General features: G+C 35.9%; 1 protein-coding gene across 1 annotated transcript; it reads right to left on the reverse strand.

The window, feature by feature from the left end:
• Positions 1-957: 957 nt before the first annotated feature.
• LOC149575515 (eukaryotic translation initiation factor 5A-like) lies at positions 958-21,918 on the reverse strand. The gene is made up of 5 exons (XM_089815271.1): positions 21,675-21,918; positions 1,949-2,071; positions 1,775-1,831; positions 1,579-1,653; positions 958-1,490 (listed from the first exon to the last, which is right to left on the reverse strand). The coding sequence occupies exons 1-5, from the start codon at positions 21,795-21,797 to the stop codon at positions 1,389-1,391; spliced, it is 480 nt and encodes a 159-aa protein (XP_089671397.1). The 5' UTR covers positions 21,798-21,918; the 3' UTR covers positions 958-1,388.
• Between the last annotated feature and the right edge of the window lie 1,426 nt (positions 21,919-23,344).

Genomic DNA, 23,344 nt, shown 5'->3' on the forward strand with positions numbered 1-23,344 from the left:
AATGATCAGCCTTCCCCTTCCCTGCCAATATTCCCACATTACTGAAATGTCACTTATTATTTTTCTGATTGGGGACAACCCCAGGGGCTTTTCCTTCACCATTCCCGCATTCCTGAAATATCCAAGGAACAGGAACAGTGAGAATTCATTGAGGATGCACCCATGTACACTGGATGGTTCAGATCAACCTCTGGAAGAGTTTCTGAGATGGATGGGAATGCCTCTTACCTCAAACTTGTTGGAGTTAGACTCACATTAAAGACTCTTACCAAAGCTCAGGCCTTCTGCATCTTTTGATCAGTATATTGGAAAGAACCTCTCGAGGAAATAACTTTTCATGTTCTACTTAAAAGTTCATAAATTTAATTTTGTTTAATCATTTTGATTCAACTATAAAATATCTTGAGTGAGAAAAGCAGATTATTGTAACATCTCCACAATGACATCCACCTGTTCCTGTGGTGAAACCCATTGGTAGGATTGCTGGGCTTTACTTGTGTTGACAATATTTTTTTAAATGTTTGGCTGTCACAAACATCAAATAAACATATTTCCATTTTAAAAGCAAGTCCAACTGACGCATTTAACTCATCAACTGCAATATGCAGAAGTGAAAACCATATTTTTTATGCTCGATGCTTGTAAGTTGTAACATGTAGGATTTACTTAGAACCTGGAACACTAGAACAACCAAGCTGAATATACCAGGATACAGGACAGAACAACTGCCATGCAGACGATAATTCTATAAACACTAGAATACAAAGATATATAGATTCCAACCGAGATGGCAACCTTCACAAAATGCAATTTCTCAATCTTTTACTTAATCCCGTGCAGAGCGGAGAACAAGCGAAATGCAGATAGCATCTGGGAGCTCTCTTAAAAACTCAGTAGGCCCTAAAGCTAGAAAAGTAAAACCAAGATGACAATGTCTCTGCCCTAAGAGCTAAAATATGCAATCAAAAGTATTTTAGACATATATATTTATATAGATATAACACTCCAAACAAAACAATACAAGGTATCTTTATAACAGAAGGATTGTTTGTAATAATAAAACTGTACTGTCTTATGTTGCAGTATAAATATTTTATTTAAAAAATTAGTGCATTGCACTCGATCTTATTCTCCAAGATAGCTTAAACATTCACCTGTAACATTCCCAACTTACTAAAGCATACCTGACACTCGAACACTTAGAAAGGTAAAACTAAAAATACGATGATTAATCTTCCAGACATGTTTCCAGAAGACAGACTACTTATTTCCCCAAATATGTCAGGTCAAATGTGCACAGGTTGCCATATCTTGCATCTCCTTATGGTATGAGAATAAAATGCAGGGAAAACCATAGTATTAAAACTATATAGACCATGGAAAAATCTTTAATTTTTCCCAATATCCTTCACTGCACATATCTGTTCCTCTCCCATTGCGCGCATAACAGTCAGAATAAGATCCTTGCCCTCAGCAAACCCATCCTTGATCTGAAAATCAAAAAAAAATCTCTTATGACAGTTATGAACATTAAAACAAACAAGAATATGGTAATTTTTTTATCATGTCTCCCCATACTGTGGAAAGAAGTTGATCATCTGTTGGGAGGCGGAGATCATCCTTTGTGTCACCACTATCAGTCAGAAGACTCACCTGATAAAATAAAGAATAGTTAACTTCAACGGTTTAATAAACCAGAGCAAAGGTTTAAAAGAACAAAATAAATTCATTTATTCTAATCCATCAGAAGGACAAAAACTATTAGCATACTTACAAACCCATCCTCTGAAACATCAATCAATTGATAATCAGTGCGAGTCACTTCAGGAACCTGCAGAACAACACAGAGGAAACCAAACTTCTCATTAAGTTTTGAAGTCTAAAATGGATTTCAAAGGCCAATCTTTCAAATTAAATTCGAATTAGTACAACCAGTAGTGACACTTACATCACAGTTGTGGGAAGAAGGAACTATATCCTCGAGTTTCTTGCCATTGAATATATCAATTCCTACAAAGTGACACTTGGCATGGCCATGCTTTCCTGTTTTAGAAGTTGAAACTTCGACCACCTATTACAATAAGATTCCAAAACATTAATACCATACAGACTGATGAAGGGCTTCATAATGAAAACTAAGTTGTAAAATACTAAAACCAAATTGGAGAGTACAAAGATCATGCAACTGACAACCCTAATATGAGGGCAGATCTGATGTCATTTAAATATGGCTAAAACAGGTAGCAGCTACCGCATTTGAAATTTGGAGAAAAAGTAAATATCGGTGTGGGGGTCTGGCTAGCTTTTGTTTGGCAGGTTTAAAACCTCCTTCCAAGGTGACTTTGGCTTAAATGTCATGAATTGGGAATATTTCTTCAGTAGAATCCACCTAGAACATGCACTAAACATCTCATTAAACTCTTAACATCCATAAATTTAAGAGAAGGTCAAATTAAACTAGAACTTGCACTAAGTACCCAATTCAACATTTTTTAATTGTAAATTTGTACAGTTTAAGAATGCAACATGACTCCTGGAAACATGAACACAAGTTCCCAATGTTAAATGTCTCCTGGAAACTTGAACCTGAGTGTCCATTATGAAAGGCCTAACAATTGCCACTAAAGCTCATACAATTAGACAAATGAGGCTCAAATGAGGCTACCCTTTCAAGATGACTAAAGTCACTAAACCTTTATTAATATTGCGCATGCTACCTGATGAGTACAAGGATGTAGAAAAGGTCTCAATTGACACAACTGAATGGTATCTCTACAGTCAAATTAGACTAGAACTTGCACTAACTCCCCAATTCAAGATTTTGTATTAGTAAATTTTTACAATTTAAGAAAGCAACATGTCTCCTGGAAACTTAACATAAGTCTCCATTATAAAAGCCCTAAAAATTGCCACTTAAGCTCATACAATTAGACAAATGCGGCTAACCTTTCAAGATGAGTAAAGTCACTAAACCTTCATTGATATGGTGCATGCTACTTGATGAATTTATTATTTAAGGATGTGGCTAAACAAATGATGGGATTATTAATTAACGAGCATGGTAACACGCCTACAAACCACTTTTCTCTTGATAAAGTCAAGAATTCATGATAATATGGACATACGTATGTGCTCTAATAAACTGAGAATACCCAAAGTAATCAATTTCAAGGAAATTATAAATAATAAAAGCCAGTAACCATGAAAATTAAAAGGTCAAAGACTTGAACAAAATCAGACTGCGAAATCCCTATCAGGATTCAACTATGTAATTTTTGAGTCAAACTTATTGACTCGTGTTTCATGAGTAGCGGTTCACAAGAACCCAACTCTCATGAGAATGAATGAACACTTAACATTCAATGCATCTACTCATCCTTGATGAGAATGAATGCTAAGTATCTCATTTATTCTCATGAGAGAGGGGTTATTGTGAACCACTACTCATGAAACACGGGCCAACGAGTTTGACTCAAAAACTACCAAGAAGAATCCTAATAGCAATATCACAATTTGAATTGTTGTGAGAAATATCTCCTGCTTGTCAATATCAGACTGCTAAAAATTTCTAACAAAATCAATGAATCCATTAAAGATTTGTTATAAATAAAGACAGCGAGGACTAACTTTAACAAGGTATAAAGGTAGGTGTTTGTTCGGAGCAAGGATAACCCAGGTTTTAAGACCTTAAACAATCTAGCGAACACAAAACACAATAGTGGTTGGTGAATGTGTTAATGTTGTAGCTCCAGTCGGATTGAATTGATCTAGAGTTAATCCCCTATGGTTATTGGTTAAATATTATTGCATTTGATTAATCATCAATTATATATATATATATATAGTTGTTAATAATGTCTACTGGAAATTAACTTACAATAACCAATATTGACTAACATAGAGACATTTCTCTTCTACTCCTATATATATGCAATCGGATCTGGACTTGGAAAACACATAAATATATATACTGCCATTACATTTGCACTGATCCTGAAAACTCAACATGGTATCAGAGCAGGCTGCAGATGTAAGATAGTTATTTATCACCACAATCGAATGAAAATTAAAAGGAAGGTCTGTGGGACACTAACTGATTCGCACCATTTTACGGGTATCCACAAAGCATTCGACAAAACTGTCAGTTAAAAGGCCTAAAAAGCGGTCAAGGAGGTGATGTTAAACCCACCCAATGACGGATGGCATTAGCACGGTCCAGTCAGCTTACACACGCCACCAGTCTGTACTCATGTACCTTGGCAGAAGGGTCCACGTTGACTGACAAATCAGGGGACATTATCAAGTATATGCTACAAGGCCTCATGTAGCATCCACATAAATAAGACGTGGAAGGTAATGAAAGGAAGAACAAAACATTGAAACACAAGGAATGGTTATCACAGTCGCCAGTAATAACAATGATGGGAAGGAACAAAAGCACTCTCATTTGGCGCTCATACCAAAAGAGAGGCACATAATATGAAGTCTGACTATGTACAGAAGCGACAAAAGAAGCTAGCCACATCGATTAAGAACTGCATGTCAACAGTTAGTGAATACTTGTGAAGGAAGAGGCAAGGAGACAGTAAAATAAAACCCTCCCACATATACTTGATGCACAATAGAATATATCAAACTGCATTCAGACAGCTCAAAGGTCAATCAGCACAATTGACACACACACACAACATCGGAGGCCATTAATAGAAATTGTCTAGATAAGACACCACCAAACCCAGCGTTAGCAGAACAAACCACATAGAGAACCTACAAAGGAGTGTCATCCAACAAGGAGGTATGAAAAGAAAAGAAATGCAAAAGACCTTCAAAAGAGTTTTAAATAAGTAAAAGACAAATAAGGATGATGGGGTATTAATAAATTGGCTAAGGATAATTAAATAAGGTGGAGTCCATACCTTCGAACAAGCCGTATAGAACGTGTTAAGGGATTGAGGTGTGTGTCATTCAATAAAGGTGATGTATTGTTTAAGTTTTAATTCAGAGTATGATGAAATATATTATTCAAGTTTCATGGTAGACTATTTAAGTATATCATCATACAAGTCGATGATGCATCTTGAGGGAGTAATTGTGTTTATAAGAGTATTCAATTTATATATTTTTTTATAATATGTTAAGACAAGAACCTTTTTTTGTAAGGTAATGAAATAATATTAAATGGGGTAAAAACTTAATATGGGTCATTCCAATAGAATAAGAAGGAATAATATTATTTTTTATTGTTAGTATTAAGTATTAAATAAAATATGATCCGATTAAGATAAATGTATGGGGGTTTAACGAGCAAATTATTATTACTATTATTGTTATTATTATTATTATATATATATATATTCAAAGAATATAATTTTTTTATCTATATTTTATTAGAATGGTCTTATATTTTTATGCAGAATCATTTATTATCCTCCCGTATTAAATTAGTCTCTCTTATTATTTATTTTTTTCAATAAATACTATAAGAGCTATGTGCCTTGATCTTTTCTTCTAAGAATATTATTGCAGGAAAAAGGAGATTGATATCAAATTCAGAGGGAGTCTGACACTTTGTTAAAGGCAACTTTGGATAAGGAGCACAAATGATTGATATTCAGCGGGAGTTTGAAAGTGCATATGTGTGACTGTATGATTTTAATGGGCCTACCCCTTGTGTACAACATGAGAAAGTGACAACTTCCAAATGATTATCACTTGTATTTGCAAACGTTATTAATCACTTGTGCATCATGAGCTAACTGTTGAAACAAGCCACCATCAAACTCTTCACATATCAAACCGTTGAAGAATTTGATATATTAAAATATTATATTGGTTTCTATAATCATTGAGGATTATAACATGATTACTGAATAATTACAGATGTTCGCTACGGATTCCTAAATATTCACTTTATATTCAACATCCGCCCCTAAATATACATTGGTGACTCATCCTTGGTATTGGAAATTCCTTGAAAGCAATTGTTTCTGCTAATGGCAATTTATTAAGGGTATAGTGACAAGAAAGCTTGGTGTGTGGATTTGAAGGAAGGATTTTCTAATGCTTCTATACATTTGAATTTTCTATTGTTGCGTGAATTCTATGTTGATAAGGATTCCAAGTTTTGGAATAGCTGTATGAGGTGAATTGTAATTGAACTGAGATCAAGAATGATAAATTGATTGGTGGCAGCTCTTGAGTAGATAATTTGTGGGAAAACTTTCCTTGCTATGCATGGAGTTTCTCAATTTCTTGGTTGGGAAACAACTAAACAAAATTCCAATACATTTCAACTCATATTTGAGTCAAAATATGTCTACTTGAAAGTCTCCAGATCCTAGTTGATGTTTTGGGCATTGTGACTATCTAAGAAGAGCCTGTGATCTTCGTTGCTAATGTGGTTGGCATCGTTGTAGTTCAAAGGAGACACAACTCGGTCCATTCCTTCAGTCTCCTCGTCATCATGCTAGAGTATTGGAATACAAGAGATTCAACAAATTGGACATTCTGGCCTTACCTATAGAAAGATGATTGAGTTTGAAGAAGATCTGCAATAGAAGCTATGAATTAGAATGATTGAAATGTAAAGAAATGCATAACAATTGCTTATATACTGGCCTATATGCATATGTCAAAGATGCTACAAGATCATCCTAAAGATTCTAAGCATTATGAAGTGTGACTACTTATTGAAGTTGAACATACCAAAAGATATGAGCTTCTCGTAAGACTCTGAACTGAAAGATTGGCCTAATTGTTCGTATAACATCCTTCCATAGTACAAATAGACTAAGGTTCTGAGATGTACTAAACAAAAAGAAGTTTTGCATAATTGATGCAAAATTGTTCAATGACATAAGAGTGAGCATTTTACATTGTGGCGGGCAATAATAGCCAATGTTCCATTCCCACTTAAACCATCTTTAGAAAGGAGATGTAAGGGAAGGGTCATCATCAAAGTTTCAAATCTGAGTCATCTTTTGATTCGATGTATATGGGCCTTCATTGGAGCAACTTGTATTAAGGATGTTGATATGTAGATAAGTATTTATTATTTTTTAGTATTAATATTACATGCTTGTTGTAGTCTCTTGCTTATATGAATAATAAGAGCCATTTGCCTTGATGTACTCTTGTTCCATTCCTTGGTCTACAAGAATATTCTTCCACAAAAAGAAGAATGATGCATTAGGAAAGTTGAGTGATAACATACGAGACTATGAAATAAAACAAGACAAGGGGCTCTTTCATCAAGAGGGAGCAGACTGCAATGGAATTTTGTTCTAAGATCAAGATTGGTTGTTCAGATGATCTTATGGCAATAGTTTAAGAGTGAGTAACTAGAGGATCTACTTCAGTTGACATCGAAGGATCTTGGACATTTTGTTTCAGAGGGAATCTAACAAGCAACCTTGGACGTAAAAGTCAACAGATTGAGATCTACTTAACGAGGAAGAAGTTCGAGGTAGAATTCCTTGTTATGCATTCTTCTCTGTGAGAGAGAAGTTTGAGGTGAAAGCCTTTGTTCCACTCTCTAGAAGCAGCTATGGTGGATCCACCCTCTGACATGGTTCATGGTGGATATCGTGTGAGTTACTATTTTGCATATGCAGATAATGTCATGAAAGGTGATGATCTTTCATTGATGTGTTTGTGAGGTTGCTATTGTCAAGTGTCAATCTTAACAATGGCTACATGTATTATCATGATGGACTACATTAAGTTGATGTCCTAGAGATCATAATAACAAACGTATCATGATGGACTACATCAAGCTATTGTCTTGGAGATCATGATACTTGTCATGATGGACTACATTAAGTTGTTGTCCCTGAGATCATGATTGTTATCTGATAGACTACATTCAGTTTTTGTCCTAGATTTTGTTGGAGATCAAATAACACATATCCTTCTAGGATATGACATGTTCTCTAGGTGGCAATATGGACATGATGCCTGTGTACTACCAAGAGAATATAAGTATGATGAATATCATATGGTTCATATTTCAGATGATATCAAAAGATAACATCTATTTTGATGGATATACATTGATATCCTTAAATATATATTTTCAAGAATATCATATTGAGATGATCTCTCTCTATAAATTGAGAGCGTAATATGTTCTCTAACAATCCTCCCTAGTTAAGAGGGAGTGTTAATGTTGTAGCTTCAGTCGGATTGAATTAATTTAGAGTTATTCCCCTATGGTTATTGGTTAAACATTATTGCATTTGATTAAAGATCAATTAGACATTATATATATAGTCAATAATGTCTAAAGGAAATTAACTTACAATAACTAATGTTGATTAATATAGAGACATGTCTCTTCTACTCCTATATATATGCACTCAAATCTGCACTTGGAAAACACATAAATATGTAGTGTCATTACACTTGCGGTGATCTTGAAAAACTCAACAGAATGCACCTTATCTTAAATATACCAGTTTGAATCAATGATACTTGATGGCTCTAGATGTAAACAAGTACAAAATATGTTGACTATGGATGTTCATAGCTTCCATAATCTTGAAACCATTAGGAGATTAAAATGGAAAAGAATTAACCCTAATACTTATAAACTTCAGTGACTGCAATCAAGTATTAGATATTAAATATAATAACAATGAAAGAATTAAATAACAAGTTGCACAATATTCGCATATTTGATATTACAATGATGGGACCTTTATATCAAAACTACAATCTGTATATCAAGACTACAATGATGGGATCATTTTGTGTCTACTTTAGTGTATTTACTATGATAGGACCTCATATGGCACTAAATGAGTACCTAAATTCAAATATAAGTCCTCCACTCCTATCAATCTTGCTTAAACTTGAGGCTGATCCTTACTTTAAGGTATGTTTTCTTATTTTCCATCCAATCCCATAATTCGTTTCCTCATCTAGGATCTATCCACTTATTTTTGGCTTTTGTGACCTGCACCAACCTTGAAATGAGTTATCAAAATTTCCACACTCACTTTACATCCCTGGCACCCAAACCAAATCCGGGCCCATTCCTCCAAGGACATGGTCACCGTCGGCTCTCAGTCCATAGGATATGCCGCCACTAGCGACGTCCTAGAAGAATGGGGCCCAAATTTGGCCCGAAGGCCTATACCAAGATTTGGGAGGAAAATCTAGTCCCATGTGATGGAACTCTACATTTTTGCAATATTTAGATTCCCAAATGCTGTGCCAAGGGGAGAATCTTCATATTCACTAGGTGTAATCCTCGTCTTCAAACATACACAGTTTCAGTTGTACTATGCATATTGGAAATATTGTTCAGAAAACTTGTTGAACGTGGAAACATATTCAGGACATGAATTGATTATGACTCGATAATATTCATGAACAAGGAAGTGTTTTGATCACTCACTTTTACCCATTGAGAAATTAGTCTCAGGGTTGCAAGTTCAGATTGTTCAAAAAGTTATGACCAGAGGATACTTATATTGTTAAAAGAGAATATTATGTTTCAATATATCAAATTGATCTCCGTGATACCAAGTAAATATTCCAAGTCCATGCCTAACGTCAAAAACAAATACAAGCACAATAGGAATACAGGTGTGAATCAAGTAAAGAAAATAATTCTATGACAAGAACATATGCCGTATAAAAAGATATTCTTCAGATTACTCTAATATCATGCCGTAGGAGTGGAGGATGCATTTTAAGTCCCTGATTTCTTGTTTTATTCCAGAAAACTGTATCTCTCAACTAAAGCCACAAGTGTATATCTGTGGAAGTAATTATCAATGAGACAGAGTTTATTGTTGATATAGAACAAATGCGGAATATGGCTATTATAAAATGAATATGCATAAGAAAAATGTTATTAAATGGCAAGTGTTTTTTGCTAAAGACTAATGAACTATGCTCTGCAGAAATTATTAATACAAGAAGCAATGATAAATTTCAAGACCAGTGCCGTCATTGAGAAAATTTGAGGGCAGAAATCATACTAGTGTATTAGTATGAAAATCTGAAGGTTCACGACAATGCAGGAAAGGAGTTCACAATGAGACGAGTGCAGGAATGCGAATATAGAATAGTGGGGAACGAAAGCAATTAGTTGGATTATTAATACGTATTACTCCTTTGCGTTTGTTGCAGGCTCTCAAGCGGATAAAGTAGGCACACGATTTTTCCAAGTCCATGCGCATCTGGAATGAAGGGATTTGAGCATATCACTTGGATGAACAGCAGTATCAAACAACATAAAAATTAGTATCTGGATATCACTTAAAGTCTTCAAATATCGAACACCACACCCATTCCATGATCAAGGGTTCAAATAGGAGGGATGTGCAGATATCTCGCGTGTTAGAGAAGAGGAGTATGAAGATGCCCGATAATCAGGGGATACATCATAATGAACCACTGGCTAGAATTTGCAAACCACGACTTCCTGATAATCAACATTGAAAGACCCCGTGTGGACTTAGAAGATGGAAGCAGTAGAATAAGAAGTTTTTCTTGAATCAAGCACTTCCAGATCCCCAATGATTCTAAATACATGGAGGAAGGATTTGCCAAAAAATGGAGCAAAGGATTCTCGCATATGGTGCAAACTATTCAAACCATTTAGGCCACTGCCTAGGAACATTGTACACAAAGTTATGAATTTGCCCGTCATATTAAATCAAGATTATATTAAGTTTTTAGTAATTTGTCACAAAAGGGTGTGATGATTGGAAATGCCCTTCCATCTATTATAAATATGACATCTAATATCAATCAAAAGACAACTCATACAATACATATTCATATTAAAAAAATTACATATCCTATGCACACTTTGAGATATTATATTTTTCATTGGTAAAGGAAGGAGAGATTGGACAAAGCTAGTGGATCTGAATTATTGAGTAGATTTATACGGTCCGGATAAATTTGCAGTAGATGGATCATCCGTAAGGAGTGTCTTTATGTGCAATTTTTATTTTCGGCACAATCTATAAGCGTATCTATTTTATTTATTTGCATTGGAGTTTTAAATTATTATTAAGTTGTGTCCTTTATAAATATTTTTATTTATTTTCTATAAACACTTTGAAATTCGGATCAATGGACCGGGTCATTATTGCATTTTAAATTTTATAAACATAGATATTGTGAAATATTTAATTGGTTTTGTATTTATATCTAGTTTGTCTCTATATCACTAAAATTAAAGTGCATTTTAGACTAGTTTAAAATTGGGTTTATATAATCGATGCATCACATCTAAATTGTTAAAATTGTTTACAGTTTAAATACATTGTACGTTTCAACTTATAATATTGACTCTGATTGCCCATTTGATTAAGCATTGGTCTTTATATTACTCCAACTATTTCATTTCTTTCCATTGAGAAATTAATATATTCATTCGTTGCATTCACTCTTTATTTAAAACATTATCACATTTATTTATTTATTCATAATTTTCAAGTTTAAAGTTTTTCTATAATTCTTGTCATTAGGAAGGCTTTCATCACATTCACATTCTAACTGATCTACTTTAAGGATCTTGGATTTAAGTGTTTTGTCCAAGATCAGGTACACCCGCCTTGGTTTTGCAAAGCCAAAAGCACAGGGGATTGGGATCGCATCGATCAATCTCGTCAAGTTGGCCTTAACCGGTTGGATATCCCAAGCTCATAGGATTCCAATCTGCGGTTTTGGGAACCAACACCATGATTGACTTGCTCAGAGTTAACTCCCAGAAATGATGTGAGATGTATATCAACCCCCTACATCTACTCATTTCAGTTTCATTATCCATTGTTAGCAAGCACAATCAAGACTATCTAACATCCATTATTGCCAATTTTCAGCAATCAAGAAATCAAGGTATTAAGTTCAAGGAAGCAAATCAAGCAATCAAAAGAGCCATCAAGTTCAAGCATCCAAGCATCCATTCCTCTCAAGAAATCAAGGTGTCTTATTCCATAGATCTAGCTTCTTACCCCACTAGAGGCCAAGCAACGAAGTTTTCTATCAAGGAAGATCCACATTCCTCCATCAAGCTTAATTCTTCTCTTTCTTTTTCTCAAACAAACATTGTGGTGAATTACAACACCAATTCCATGACAATTTATCTTGCACAATTTTCTTTTGGATTTTTATGTTTAGTCAAAGCTATTGCATCAACACATTTAATCACATTCTAAAAATAATTTGAATCTACAAGATATGATATGCTTCTTTTTCTAGATCTAGTGCTACATGACAGCATGCTTTCCTTCATTTCATTTCAAGGTTGATTCTTAAACAGGGGTTTGACTGAGGCTAACCCATTTTCCAACCTTCCATATTTTCCTTTGTTCAGGAACAGGTTGTGGAGCTACAGATTCAGATCTGGGCAGAAGAGGAACAGTTGCAGATCTGTGAAAATTTCAGCTGAAAGCATCGAGGACACGTCACCACTTTCACCCTGTCTTGGGGACACGTCAAGTTTCACCCTGTCCTTGTCATTTTTAGTTGGAATTTCTGGCATGTGTCTGTTTCATCTTTTCATGTTTGTTTCTGTAAACTTTAGCTCATTATCAGTTTGTATCACTCTGTTTTTACCAGTTTTTTTGTGACTTTCCTAATATATATATTACATTAATTTATCATTCTTCCACTTCCATCACTTAAATATTCAAGGGCAGATCAAATTTCTACTTAGAGCTTGAGTTACCTCTTGAGCCAGGTGGGGATATTCTTCCTTCCTAATATATGAATTGCACAGCGGGGAGTAATATACATCATAGTGTTGTTTCCCATTCCCATTGTACATTTTGGTGAACCGAACTCCTCTTACATACTTTTGATTTGATTATTAGATCCTCTTTGCATTATCTCCTCATAATCATCACATTAGATCTTATCTTTATCACATTTCCATTTTGATTTTAGTGTTAGATCTCATTGTGTGCTGCCTAAATTTCATTAACATGAGTTTTCTAAGTTGGATTGGTGCATGATAACCTACATGTTAGATTTCTCCTTACTTCTCTTTATAGTTTATACATTGCATGTAAAGAAATATTATTTCTTGCATGTTATGATATTCATATTCCTTCATGGTACTCTTGCATATGGCATTATGAGGTTTACAAATATTCTTGTTAGACTTTTATCAATATTTCATGTGGCTTTGTTTTCAAATTGTAACAAAATGAAAGGAGTATATAGATAAAATAGGGGTCTTTGTGAATGAACCTAAAGACAATAAGATAAAATAAGATAATATAAATTTATTAATGTCCAACAAGAAACCACGAGGGTCTAAGGGACTGAAAAGCATACAAAGAGTCGACTACCAACAACAAGAGCACCAAATGGTGTCCGCGAAAAGAACAAGACAACAAGCAAGAGATCAAGAACCAAAGGAAGACAAACCAACAAACTATTCCTCATAGGCGAGAAGCAATCAAGAATAGAGGGGTACTGTCTCGAGCAAGGATAGGCCCCGGATCATCTCGAAGAGTCGCTAGAAGTAGGGTGGTGCTACCGAGTGCAACCCTTACAGGGTCTCACGGACCTGGTGTGATCCAAAGAGTGGCAAAGTGGTCGCTTTGACCCCCGAGCCAGGGACCAAAGAGTGAAGAGTGAGGTGATGAGTTGGTCCGATGGCTGCAAGATGTGATTGCAAAGTCGCAAGGCTTCTTGAAGGTTAAGTGTGAGACACGTTGGCCTGAATACCTAAAGGGAAGTGCACTCTCTGAACAAGAAGTGAAATCTCCCTTTGATCTCACAAAAGATTGGGCAACGAAACACAAAATGAGTCTAAGTTTAAGCCTCCCCAAGTTGGCAAAGATGGCAAATCCTCTCCTCTTTGTCAATCTGATGATCAGTTTGAATATGTAATCGATGAGAGCCCACTCTAAGAGAACCCAAAGAGATGTAGAGGGCATGTGTCCAGGGGCAATGAGGTACCAAGGGCGTACAATAACCCTATCCTGGATAGCAATGAAGTGCTCAGCGTAGAAAATCATCCTTGGTTAGAGACCCCACGAAGGATTAATCCAAGTCTTAATAATATATTGTCTATAGATGACAATTCTAACGTGCTCATTCAGCTCCTACTGAGAGGGAAGGAGGTGAGCAGGGGCATTCAGAGAAAACTAGATAGGGAGGAAGATGATTCATGGAGATCTCAATCGAACCTAGAAGAGCATAAGCCTAGACAAACCAATAACGAGCATAACCAACAAGATAGGACCCTACAATAGCCTCATAGGAGCAGCAGGCTAGGTAGGATTATTAGTAACGACCCTCAGAAGAGCTTGTGAATACCTGCGGCCAGTGAAGAAACCAAACCAGATAAAAGATGGGTCCCAAATCTGAAAGGGTGGGCAGCAAACTCACCAAGATGACACTAAGAGGGGTTGACAGGTGACATCTGATAATGCATCAAACGAGGGCCTGAACCCGCTCAACGGAAGCCCAATCAAACTCAAGGAGAGAACCCCACACAATGGACCCACAAAGGCCAATCAGTCTAACCAAAGAGTCTAGGAGGGACATCTTGGTCGTAGTGTCTTGGAAGTGATGCTTGAAGCACTCTCTCGAGCATAGCCAAGGGGTCGAGCCACTTGTTCACACGAGGCTGCATAGCAGGTCTCAAACTAAAGTGGGGCCCAAAGAACTTAACCCCAAGTAAGTATAGGAGGAAGTGATCTCAATCCCCTCACTCTGAAGGTAAAAATGGAGATGCGAGATCTTCAAGCAATTGAAGACCATCACCTGGTCCTTGCCCAAGTTCACTGCCAACTGTCGAGAATCGCAAAAACAGGCCAACCCATCATGAAGCTATTAAACGCCCTTAAGAGAGGAAGCCAAAAGAACCACATCGTCTACAAAGAGCAAAATGGAGATAAAAACCTGATGTAAGTAGCAATCATCACCAAGGAGTGAGAAGTCATGGATGAAAGTCCTCCAACTCATTGATGTAGATACCAAAGAGAGTGGGAGAGAGAGAGGGAAGTCTTTCATCTCTCTAAGAATATTAAGTAGACAAGAAGATTTTGATAAGACTTCTTCACAACCTAAGGATGATAGGAATATTGATAGGGATCTCCCCAAGGAGAACATTCCTCCTTCAAACCTCCTTATACCCCACATTTCCACAATGCTCAAGATTTTCTCCCCAACCCACATCATAAGCTAATTACAATGTGGGATATGATATCACTAGTCAACAAGGTTATAATGGACTAGGACTAGGTATTTATGGACAAGGCATTGAGGTTCCTAGTGATCCTCCTACACAATTCACTAAATGTGGTATAGGTTTCATACCTTACAATGCCACTTTTCTTCTTCATCTCAACCAAAACCTCCTCTTGATATTCTTTTACCAACACCATCCATAGGTAGACCACATTTGGATGATTGTTTGGCTTTAGCTAAAAGAATCTTCTGGAATTAAATATGACTCTAGAATTCAACTCCCCTGTAGAAATTTTCCAAAGAGCCAAAGACCCGTTAATGGTGAATTGTGTGTTTCTTTCATCATAGTAACAAACTTTCCCTTATTGATTGTGTTGAGTTTAAACAATTTGTTGAAGATTTGGTCGATTGATCTCTTCTTTGTTTAACAATGGATCTTTTACAATTCCTTGATATCAAAGACATACCTTAGCATCTCCCTTGTTCCCATTGTGTTGCTCTTCATTATGTGACTCTTTGCATAATGAGCATAAGGGCATCAAATACAAAATCCTCCTTGCTTCTTGCTTGGGGGCAAGGTATCATTATTTCACCTTTTTCCCTCTTTCAAATGATTACAATATCTCTTTGTTGATCAACTCTTTTGTACTATGATATCCTCTCGTGTATGGACATGTTATTCAAGATCTTTCTCTTTAATGAAATTGCTATCCTTGTTACAATTTTTTCCTTGCTTGGAAGCATATATCTTGTATAATTAGGTTGACCACTAAGTTGGCATGATGTGGCATCCTTCTCTTTTTCTCTTCATCACCTCTTTATCGATATGTATTAGTTTATAATGGTACATACTTTTTGGTATGAGATACTTTGTTTCACACAAGATACATCTTTGCTTAACAATATTTGTCATGCCTCAAGGTGCCTGTCTATCGCAAAATAATCTTCCATTTAGGGACTATATATTGTTTCTATCATTCATATCTTTTCTTTATGACTTGCTTACTTTATATTGTGATGTCCTTTCTAGCGTAAATGTGTCTGTTTGAATCAAGTTTCTTCTCTGGCTTACAATTTATTTTGCTTGGAATTGCATATCTATTATAAGGTGACTATCATTAAAAGTATACAATATATTATATCTTGACCTTCAAACTTGGGGGGGAAGGTTTTGTGTTTTTCGTTTTCTTTTCCTTTTCTAGGGATCTACTTTCCTTAGTATTGTGGCATTTTTTTTATTATGTGGCATTCTTTTCTTATAAGGAATTGCTTTGATTCAAGATTCTCCCTTATACAAGAGGTGTGAATCATTGATCACAACCTCTTATTTATTTGTAAAACTATGTTTATCATAAGCAAATTCCCTTACTTGGTGTTTCAAAGTATGTTCTCCTTTGTCAAGAATCCTTTTTTCCCCTAGCAATAGGGGGCTAAAAGGGTGCATTCTTGTTCTCTTCCCCTCTTTGTCTTAAATATGTTGTCTTTGTTCAAGAACTCCTCGTGAAGGTAGATGTCTTGCAACCAAGATCTCTTCCTTCCAAAGGTCTCTTCCTACAAGCAGACTATCCTTTTATGATTATCTATTTTCTTAGCTAACAAGAGTTACAATCTTTGTTAAGTTTATGACCTACATTGTTGTCTTGAGGATATCTTTTTGTTGTTGGAAGTAGGTATCCTTGATTATCTTTCCTCGTAATGAAACCTATGTTGCTATCATAAGCAAGATTGCATCCATGCAGCCTCCCTTGTACAATATGCAGCTTTTTTGTTTATTTAATCCCTAAGGAAACAATGCTTTCCTTAGGCTTGATCACCTTTTTATAGGTCCACATGCAAATGTCACTCATGTGCACAAATTTCCTAACCCGTCCCTGTGTGCAAAATTCCTAAGCCGCCCCTATGCACAAATTTCAAAGCTGCCCCAATGTGCAAAAATTTAAAGCCACCCCTATGTACAAAATATCAAGGTAGAATTGAGTAGCATAACACAACTTGTTAGACCATCAATTCTCCTTCCTCTGTTTGAGATTAGTAAAGCTAGCATAACGCTGCTTGCTAGCCTTTCTACTCTTCTCTTTCTCTCCTCTTCCCATAGATCACCTAGCATAGCACAATTTGATAGTCCGTTGGATTCATAATCGATCTTCTTTCCATGCTCTCATAGCTATGCTAGTGGGACCGATCATGGAGTTTTGTATCGTATTTGGTGATGCCCTTACCAATTCTATGTGGTCACTTATGCTCTTGCGCTTTCCGAACATAATGTTAATGGTTAAGGTATTTCCAATCAAGATCTCCTCTACTAATGGATTTGGAGTTTTGTTTTTCGTACTAAACCCTTTCGTATGTTGTGTCTTGTTTTTGTCTTTTGTTTTGCTTTGTTTTTGTGCCCTTGCATATGGATGTTAAGATCCTTTATTTGGGAGCTTATGCCCTTGAACTTAGTGTTCTCTCACCTCTTCGCAATTCACTCGTGATCATCTCCCTCTCACCATTCTTGCTCTCTACTATCTCTTCCTTTATCGTAAGCATGAACTTGTCACATACTCCTGCTGAAGTGATGGTTAAATGTAGTCCTAAATTGTAAGCACATAGCTTATACTCAATTTTAGGTTCATTTTGTGCCTACTTTACTATATTTTCTATGGTAGGACACACTAAATGGGTACCTAAATTCAAATATAGGTCCTCTACTCTTTCAATCTTGCTTAAAATCGAGGTTGGCCTTTACTTTCACGCATGTTTTTATATTTTTCATCCAATCCCATAACTCATTTACTTGGCTAAGACTCTCTAAATTGAAATGAGTTGTCATCGGAAATCCCGCACTCTCATTAAATCCCTAGCAGTCATATCAAATTTAGACTCATTCTTCCAAGGACACCTCGCCATTGGCAACATGTCCTTGGATGGGGATATGTCCTAGGAGAATAGGAAGCAAATTTGTCTTGGATGTGTATGCTAGGAAAAGGGATGAAAATTCAGTCCCATGGCCGGACTGCTTTGATTTAACTCCTTGAAATGATGTGAGATGTATATAAAAGTCCCTATCTCTCCTCATTTTGGTATCCATTATCTATTGTTAGCAAGCACAATCAAGATTATCAAGCATCCTTTATTGTCAGTGTCCAGCAATCAAGCGTTCAAGGTATCAAGTGCAAGAAAGAAAACAAGCAATCAAGAGCCATCAAGTTCAAGCATCCAAGCCTCCACTCCTCTCAAGCAATCAAGGTGTCTTCTTCCATAGATCTAGCTTCTTCCCCCCATTGAAGGCCAAGCAAAGTTGTTTTCTATCAACCACATTCATCCATCAAACTTCATTGTTCTCTTTCTTCTCCTCAAATTAAACACTCTAGTAAATTACGATACCTATAATGTGAGGTATTGTCTTGCCTGATTTCCTTTTGTGTTTTTGGGTTTATTCAGAGCCACTGCATCAACATATTTAATCACATTTAAAGAAGTATTTGCATCTAAAAGGTATGATATGCTTCATTTTCAAGATCTAGCCTCTGCTACATGATAGCATGATTTCCTTCATTTCAAGTTTGAACCTAAACATAGACTTGACTAAAACAAACCCCTTTTTCAACCTTCTTCCGCATTTTACTATGTGCAGGAACATGTTGAGCTACGGATTCAGATCTAAGTAGACGAGGAACAGTTGCATGTTCTGTGAGAATTTCAAATGGAAGTATTAGGGACATGTACCACTTTCACCCTGTCCCAAGGACACGTCAAGTTTCAACCTATCCCTGCCATTTTTAGTTAAAATTTCTGGCACAGGTCCGTTTCTTGTAATTTCCATTTCCTTCAGTTGTAGCTCATTATCAGTTTGTCTCAGCCTGTTTTACCATCTTTTTAATGACTTTCCTAATAGATTTATTACATTATTCTATCATTCTTCCACTTCCATCATTTACATATTTAAGGAATGACAGATCATATTTCTACTTGAGCTTGAGTCAACTCTTGAGCCTCGTGGGGATATTCTTCCTTCCTAATGTATGAATTGCGAAGTGGGGAGTACTTTACATCATAGTAATGCTTCCCCTTTCCCATTGTACACAATCAAGGCAACACCTACTCATAAGAAAGCTACCCCCCAACACAATATCCTTTCAAAATCCAACTTAGTTGTGCTGATAATGCAACCTTGTTTGAATGATGTATATTATTCAGTAATAGAAAAGGCAAATATAACTGCCACAATTATCCAAGCTTTTCAGCTAAAATACACACATCTCTTGTGTCAAACTCAAAATTAATGTTCCTTGCTTGGAAAATGGATGCACTGCTTCAAAAGTATTGGCAAAAGTAATCATGTCACATTTTCAGTTCTAGTTTAGTGTATGTTGAAGTCTTTTTCCACCTTTTAAGTGTTTGTGTTCCATTTCGGTTTTCAATATTTCGGCTTTAACAAGGAGTGATAGTAGTCCAATACTATCTTTAACTGATTGGGTTGGTTTTGGCAGAAAATTATTCACAGGGATCAGTACAATTGTCAGGTTGTTCACAAAAGAATGCGAACCAAAAGGGTCAGGCAATTTTAGGCGGAGTTTGATTTTAATTTAACTTATTACAGGTACGAGTTTATTGGTGAACTAGGGCCAATGTGATTAAGCAGATCATATGTTACTTCTACTGCGTGCAATTATGAACAATCAGAGGTGGTCAATAATACTTCAACACAATCATGTCAGGATGGCACATTTTAGTCAATACCAGTGCGGAGGCCAGGAGTTGCAGAGAGACAGCAAGGCTAAAGGATGCTCCAGACCTTATTGTTTTCCCTTTCAATCAAAGAATGTGTTGGAGTCTCTAATCCAAAGATATTTGTAACTGTGTATATTTACTGTACTAGATTACCAGTTCGAAATATAACCTCTTGATCTATATCGTTTGTTACAGTATAATATTTTATTAATATGTTGGTTTGGATGGCCATATTAGTTGAAAGTTAGCATGTTAGTTTGGAAGATGGGTTTTAATGGTTTCAGTTAGATGATTTCTCATAGGAACACGGGAGGCTTTAAAAAGCTGTGTCCCCACTTCTATCATTTATAATGTAAAGTATAGTTTTATATATACCATTTTTTTTGTGTACCTAACTTCTACATCTGACTCCTGCAAGATGGGACACACTTTTAGTTCCTAGCCTTCTTCATCTACAAAGGAAAGGTACAGGTCTGAGTAATTTATTCATTTTTTCAATTTTAAGTTTGTTAACTGTATTTATTTTCAGATTTGATGAGAAGACAGCTGTGGGTTTGAGAGTTGGATAGTGTACAGCTTCCTATAGCGGGGCATTTGTAGATTCTTATATTAAATATCAGCGGAACTAATAAGAGTTATGCTTCCTAATATTTTGAATTTAATTTCTGAATCCAGGATTTTCTTACCATTGTCTGAAGAAATAACAAAAAAACACCAATCTTCCTGCAAATTGGTTCTTAAGCAGCCATTAAAACCTAACTGTAGCACGCAAGATCTCCTCGTGACAAAGAGAATCTGAATGAAATTACTTAATTGGCAAATCCATTAAACTGCCCAATCCAAAAATATCTGACAGCATCAAAGAAAAAGACAACTAAACTCAAAAAATAATGCTGACCACAAATAAGGTCCTGATATGAATTTCACCTTAAGATTACTAAGTGTGATCCAAAACATTGATTTGGAAATCTTCTAAATTGTATTTTGCAAATGTGTATATGCATCCAAATCCAAAATGAGAAACTAGTACTAAGTGAAAGTAGAACCCCATGAAGATGTCCATAGATGTTTGAATAGAAAAAGAAATATCTTGTCGAAGAAAAACAACCTCAACATAAGACAACATTTAGATACCTAAATCTGTATCATAAAAGTGATAAAACCTAAATAAATAATGAATACAGTATTGACTCAAAGATAGTGCAGTTAAACATTTAACAGATCTTTGAAAAACAAAAAGATGAATGTTGGGAATCCAACAGACCACCCGAATGCACACAAAGATACATTAATCCGAATTTTGAAGCACAAATTGCTATTTGGGTTTCATGAGTGTATAAGAATCAATCACCAAATATACAAAGATAAGTTGATCCTGAATTGCGAGCCATCCATTAAATTGAAAGCAAGGTGGGGGTTTTGAGAGTGCACAAGAATCAGTCACAGTGATAATGGCATGGCAGTGATTAAAACACTGAGCAGCACTGAAAACCGAAAAAAGTAACTATCTAAAGTTATTCAGGAAGAGCATTGCAAAACAGAGACTCATTCACAAAACCCAAAAGATTTTAGAGCGCACAGAGACCCATATACAAAACCAATACGAATTTAAAACACACGAAACCCCATTAACAGACCCAGAATATTTAAGAGCAAACAGATACCCATATACAAACCCATACAGTAAGGAGCACAAAATATGTTATAAAAATTTAAACAAAATAATAATTAATGAGTCAAATTTGGTTTGTAAAATAACAATGCCTAAATCAGCCATAATTGAATACCTTGCAGGGCCTTCCCTTAATGACTAAGTAACCATTCTTGCGAACAGTACCAGCTTGTTGGGGAAATGTCTTGGATGCCCCTGAGTCTGCCGTCTGATCAAAATGGTGTTCCTCATCCGACATTGTTCCTTATCTTCACTTCACTGTCTAATTTTATGTGCACCTCACTCTGAAGCCTTAAAATCAATCTCCTAAGGAAAAACGATGAAGGAGAGTGCAATACCCAACGGCCACCCGGAAGAACATTATGATGGAATAATGTCGGTTCCTTATATACCCTATTCCATGGCTTGAGAATATCTTACTTTCGGTCTAAAGCAATCTTATTCACATATTATCTCTTAGCATTGACACATTTTTGGCATTTAATTTACAACAGATTTGGAAATTTTGAAGTGGGGAAGAAGAGGGGATCTAGAGGTTGGGCATCTCTTAAAATCTTTAAAAAAATTATGTTATATGTGTAATTTGAACATGTTTGTGTACTATAATATAATAGTAAACATTTAATATTAGTGCATAAATATAAATTGTACGTGACATAACATGAACAAATAGAAATCACACATAATTAAATAGATGACAGAATGATATGTCTTTCATAATAGTCTCTCTAATTAATAAACACATGAATTGTCTCAACCCTCATAAAAATAGTGCTTAATGTTGGGTAAGTCAATCAATTGTAAGCAACAACTATCATTTTGGAACAAATGTTTTATTATATTACTCGATTAACTAATAGAGTAATGTTAATGGCATAATTTTCGTCTACATCATCCCCCCACAAAACTTGTTGTCTTCTAGATGATAGAAAACAACTTATAAAAGCATCAAACATGTCTACTAAGATGGGTGAGAGGACATTCCTGGAGTAGTTGAGGTCGTGGCGTGTGGGAGTTGTTGGTGAGGATCCTCATATATCTTTTTTTTTTTTTTTTTTGTTTCTTATGTGCCACTTTAGGTAGTCTCAAGGCATCCATGCGATTCTTTTGAGCAGTTGGCAGCTACTGTTCTTTCCTAATGTGACCCAACTTCTCCTATGCCATCTCATTTCCCAGCTCCTTCACTCTCATTTGTAGGGCATCCTCTCACTCTAGAGTGACAATACATTCCTCCTTGACCTTCTAAGTCATCCTTGTAACCTGTTGCAAACAATATGGCTCTAAAGGTACCCTCCATCCTGACAAAGGTACTCATCATCCTTGTGTGCCCTTTGTGTCCCGCAAGAATATGTAGCATACTCCATGCATGCACCCTTTCTAGTATCTCCATCTTTGGTCATTCTTCTCGTGTGAGGCATCCAATGAATTTAGTGTTGCACTCCTTTGTTATACACCTCATGAGTGCCTCAATTACCATGGTCACAAACCTAAGTTCTACTCCCTTGCCCTATCTACTATCTCTCATGTACTTGTTGTCATAGCCTCCACCTCCACTAAAACTCGTTATGTCAAATCTCCAGATCCCAGGTTGGAACTTTCTATCCCGCTGCTTTCCATGTATCAAACTTGTGACTCTCTCATATGTTGGCTCTTTAATGCAAGAGAATCCTTAGGTTGTTAGCAATCTTGCATCATCCAAAAATATATTTTCTTTGTTTTATGTTTTTCATTTCTTATCTGACAGTTTGAGTTGGTGATCACTTGATTTCTTGTTCCAAATTCGGT

The sequence above is a fragment of the Cupressus sempervirens genome, chromosome 2 (assembly GCF_028749045.1).
Source record: "Cupressus sempervirens isolate cs-2001-9-10 chromosome 2, ASM2874904v1, whole genome shotgun sequence".
Lineage (NCBI taxonomy): Eukaryota > Viridiplantae > Streptophyta > Pinopsida > Cupressales > Cupressaceae > Cupressus > Cupressus sempervirens.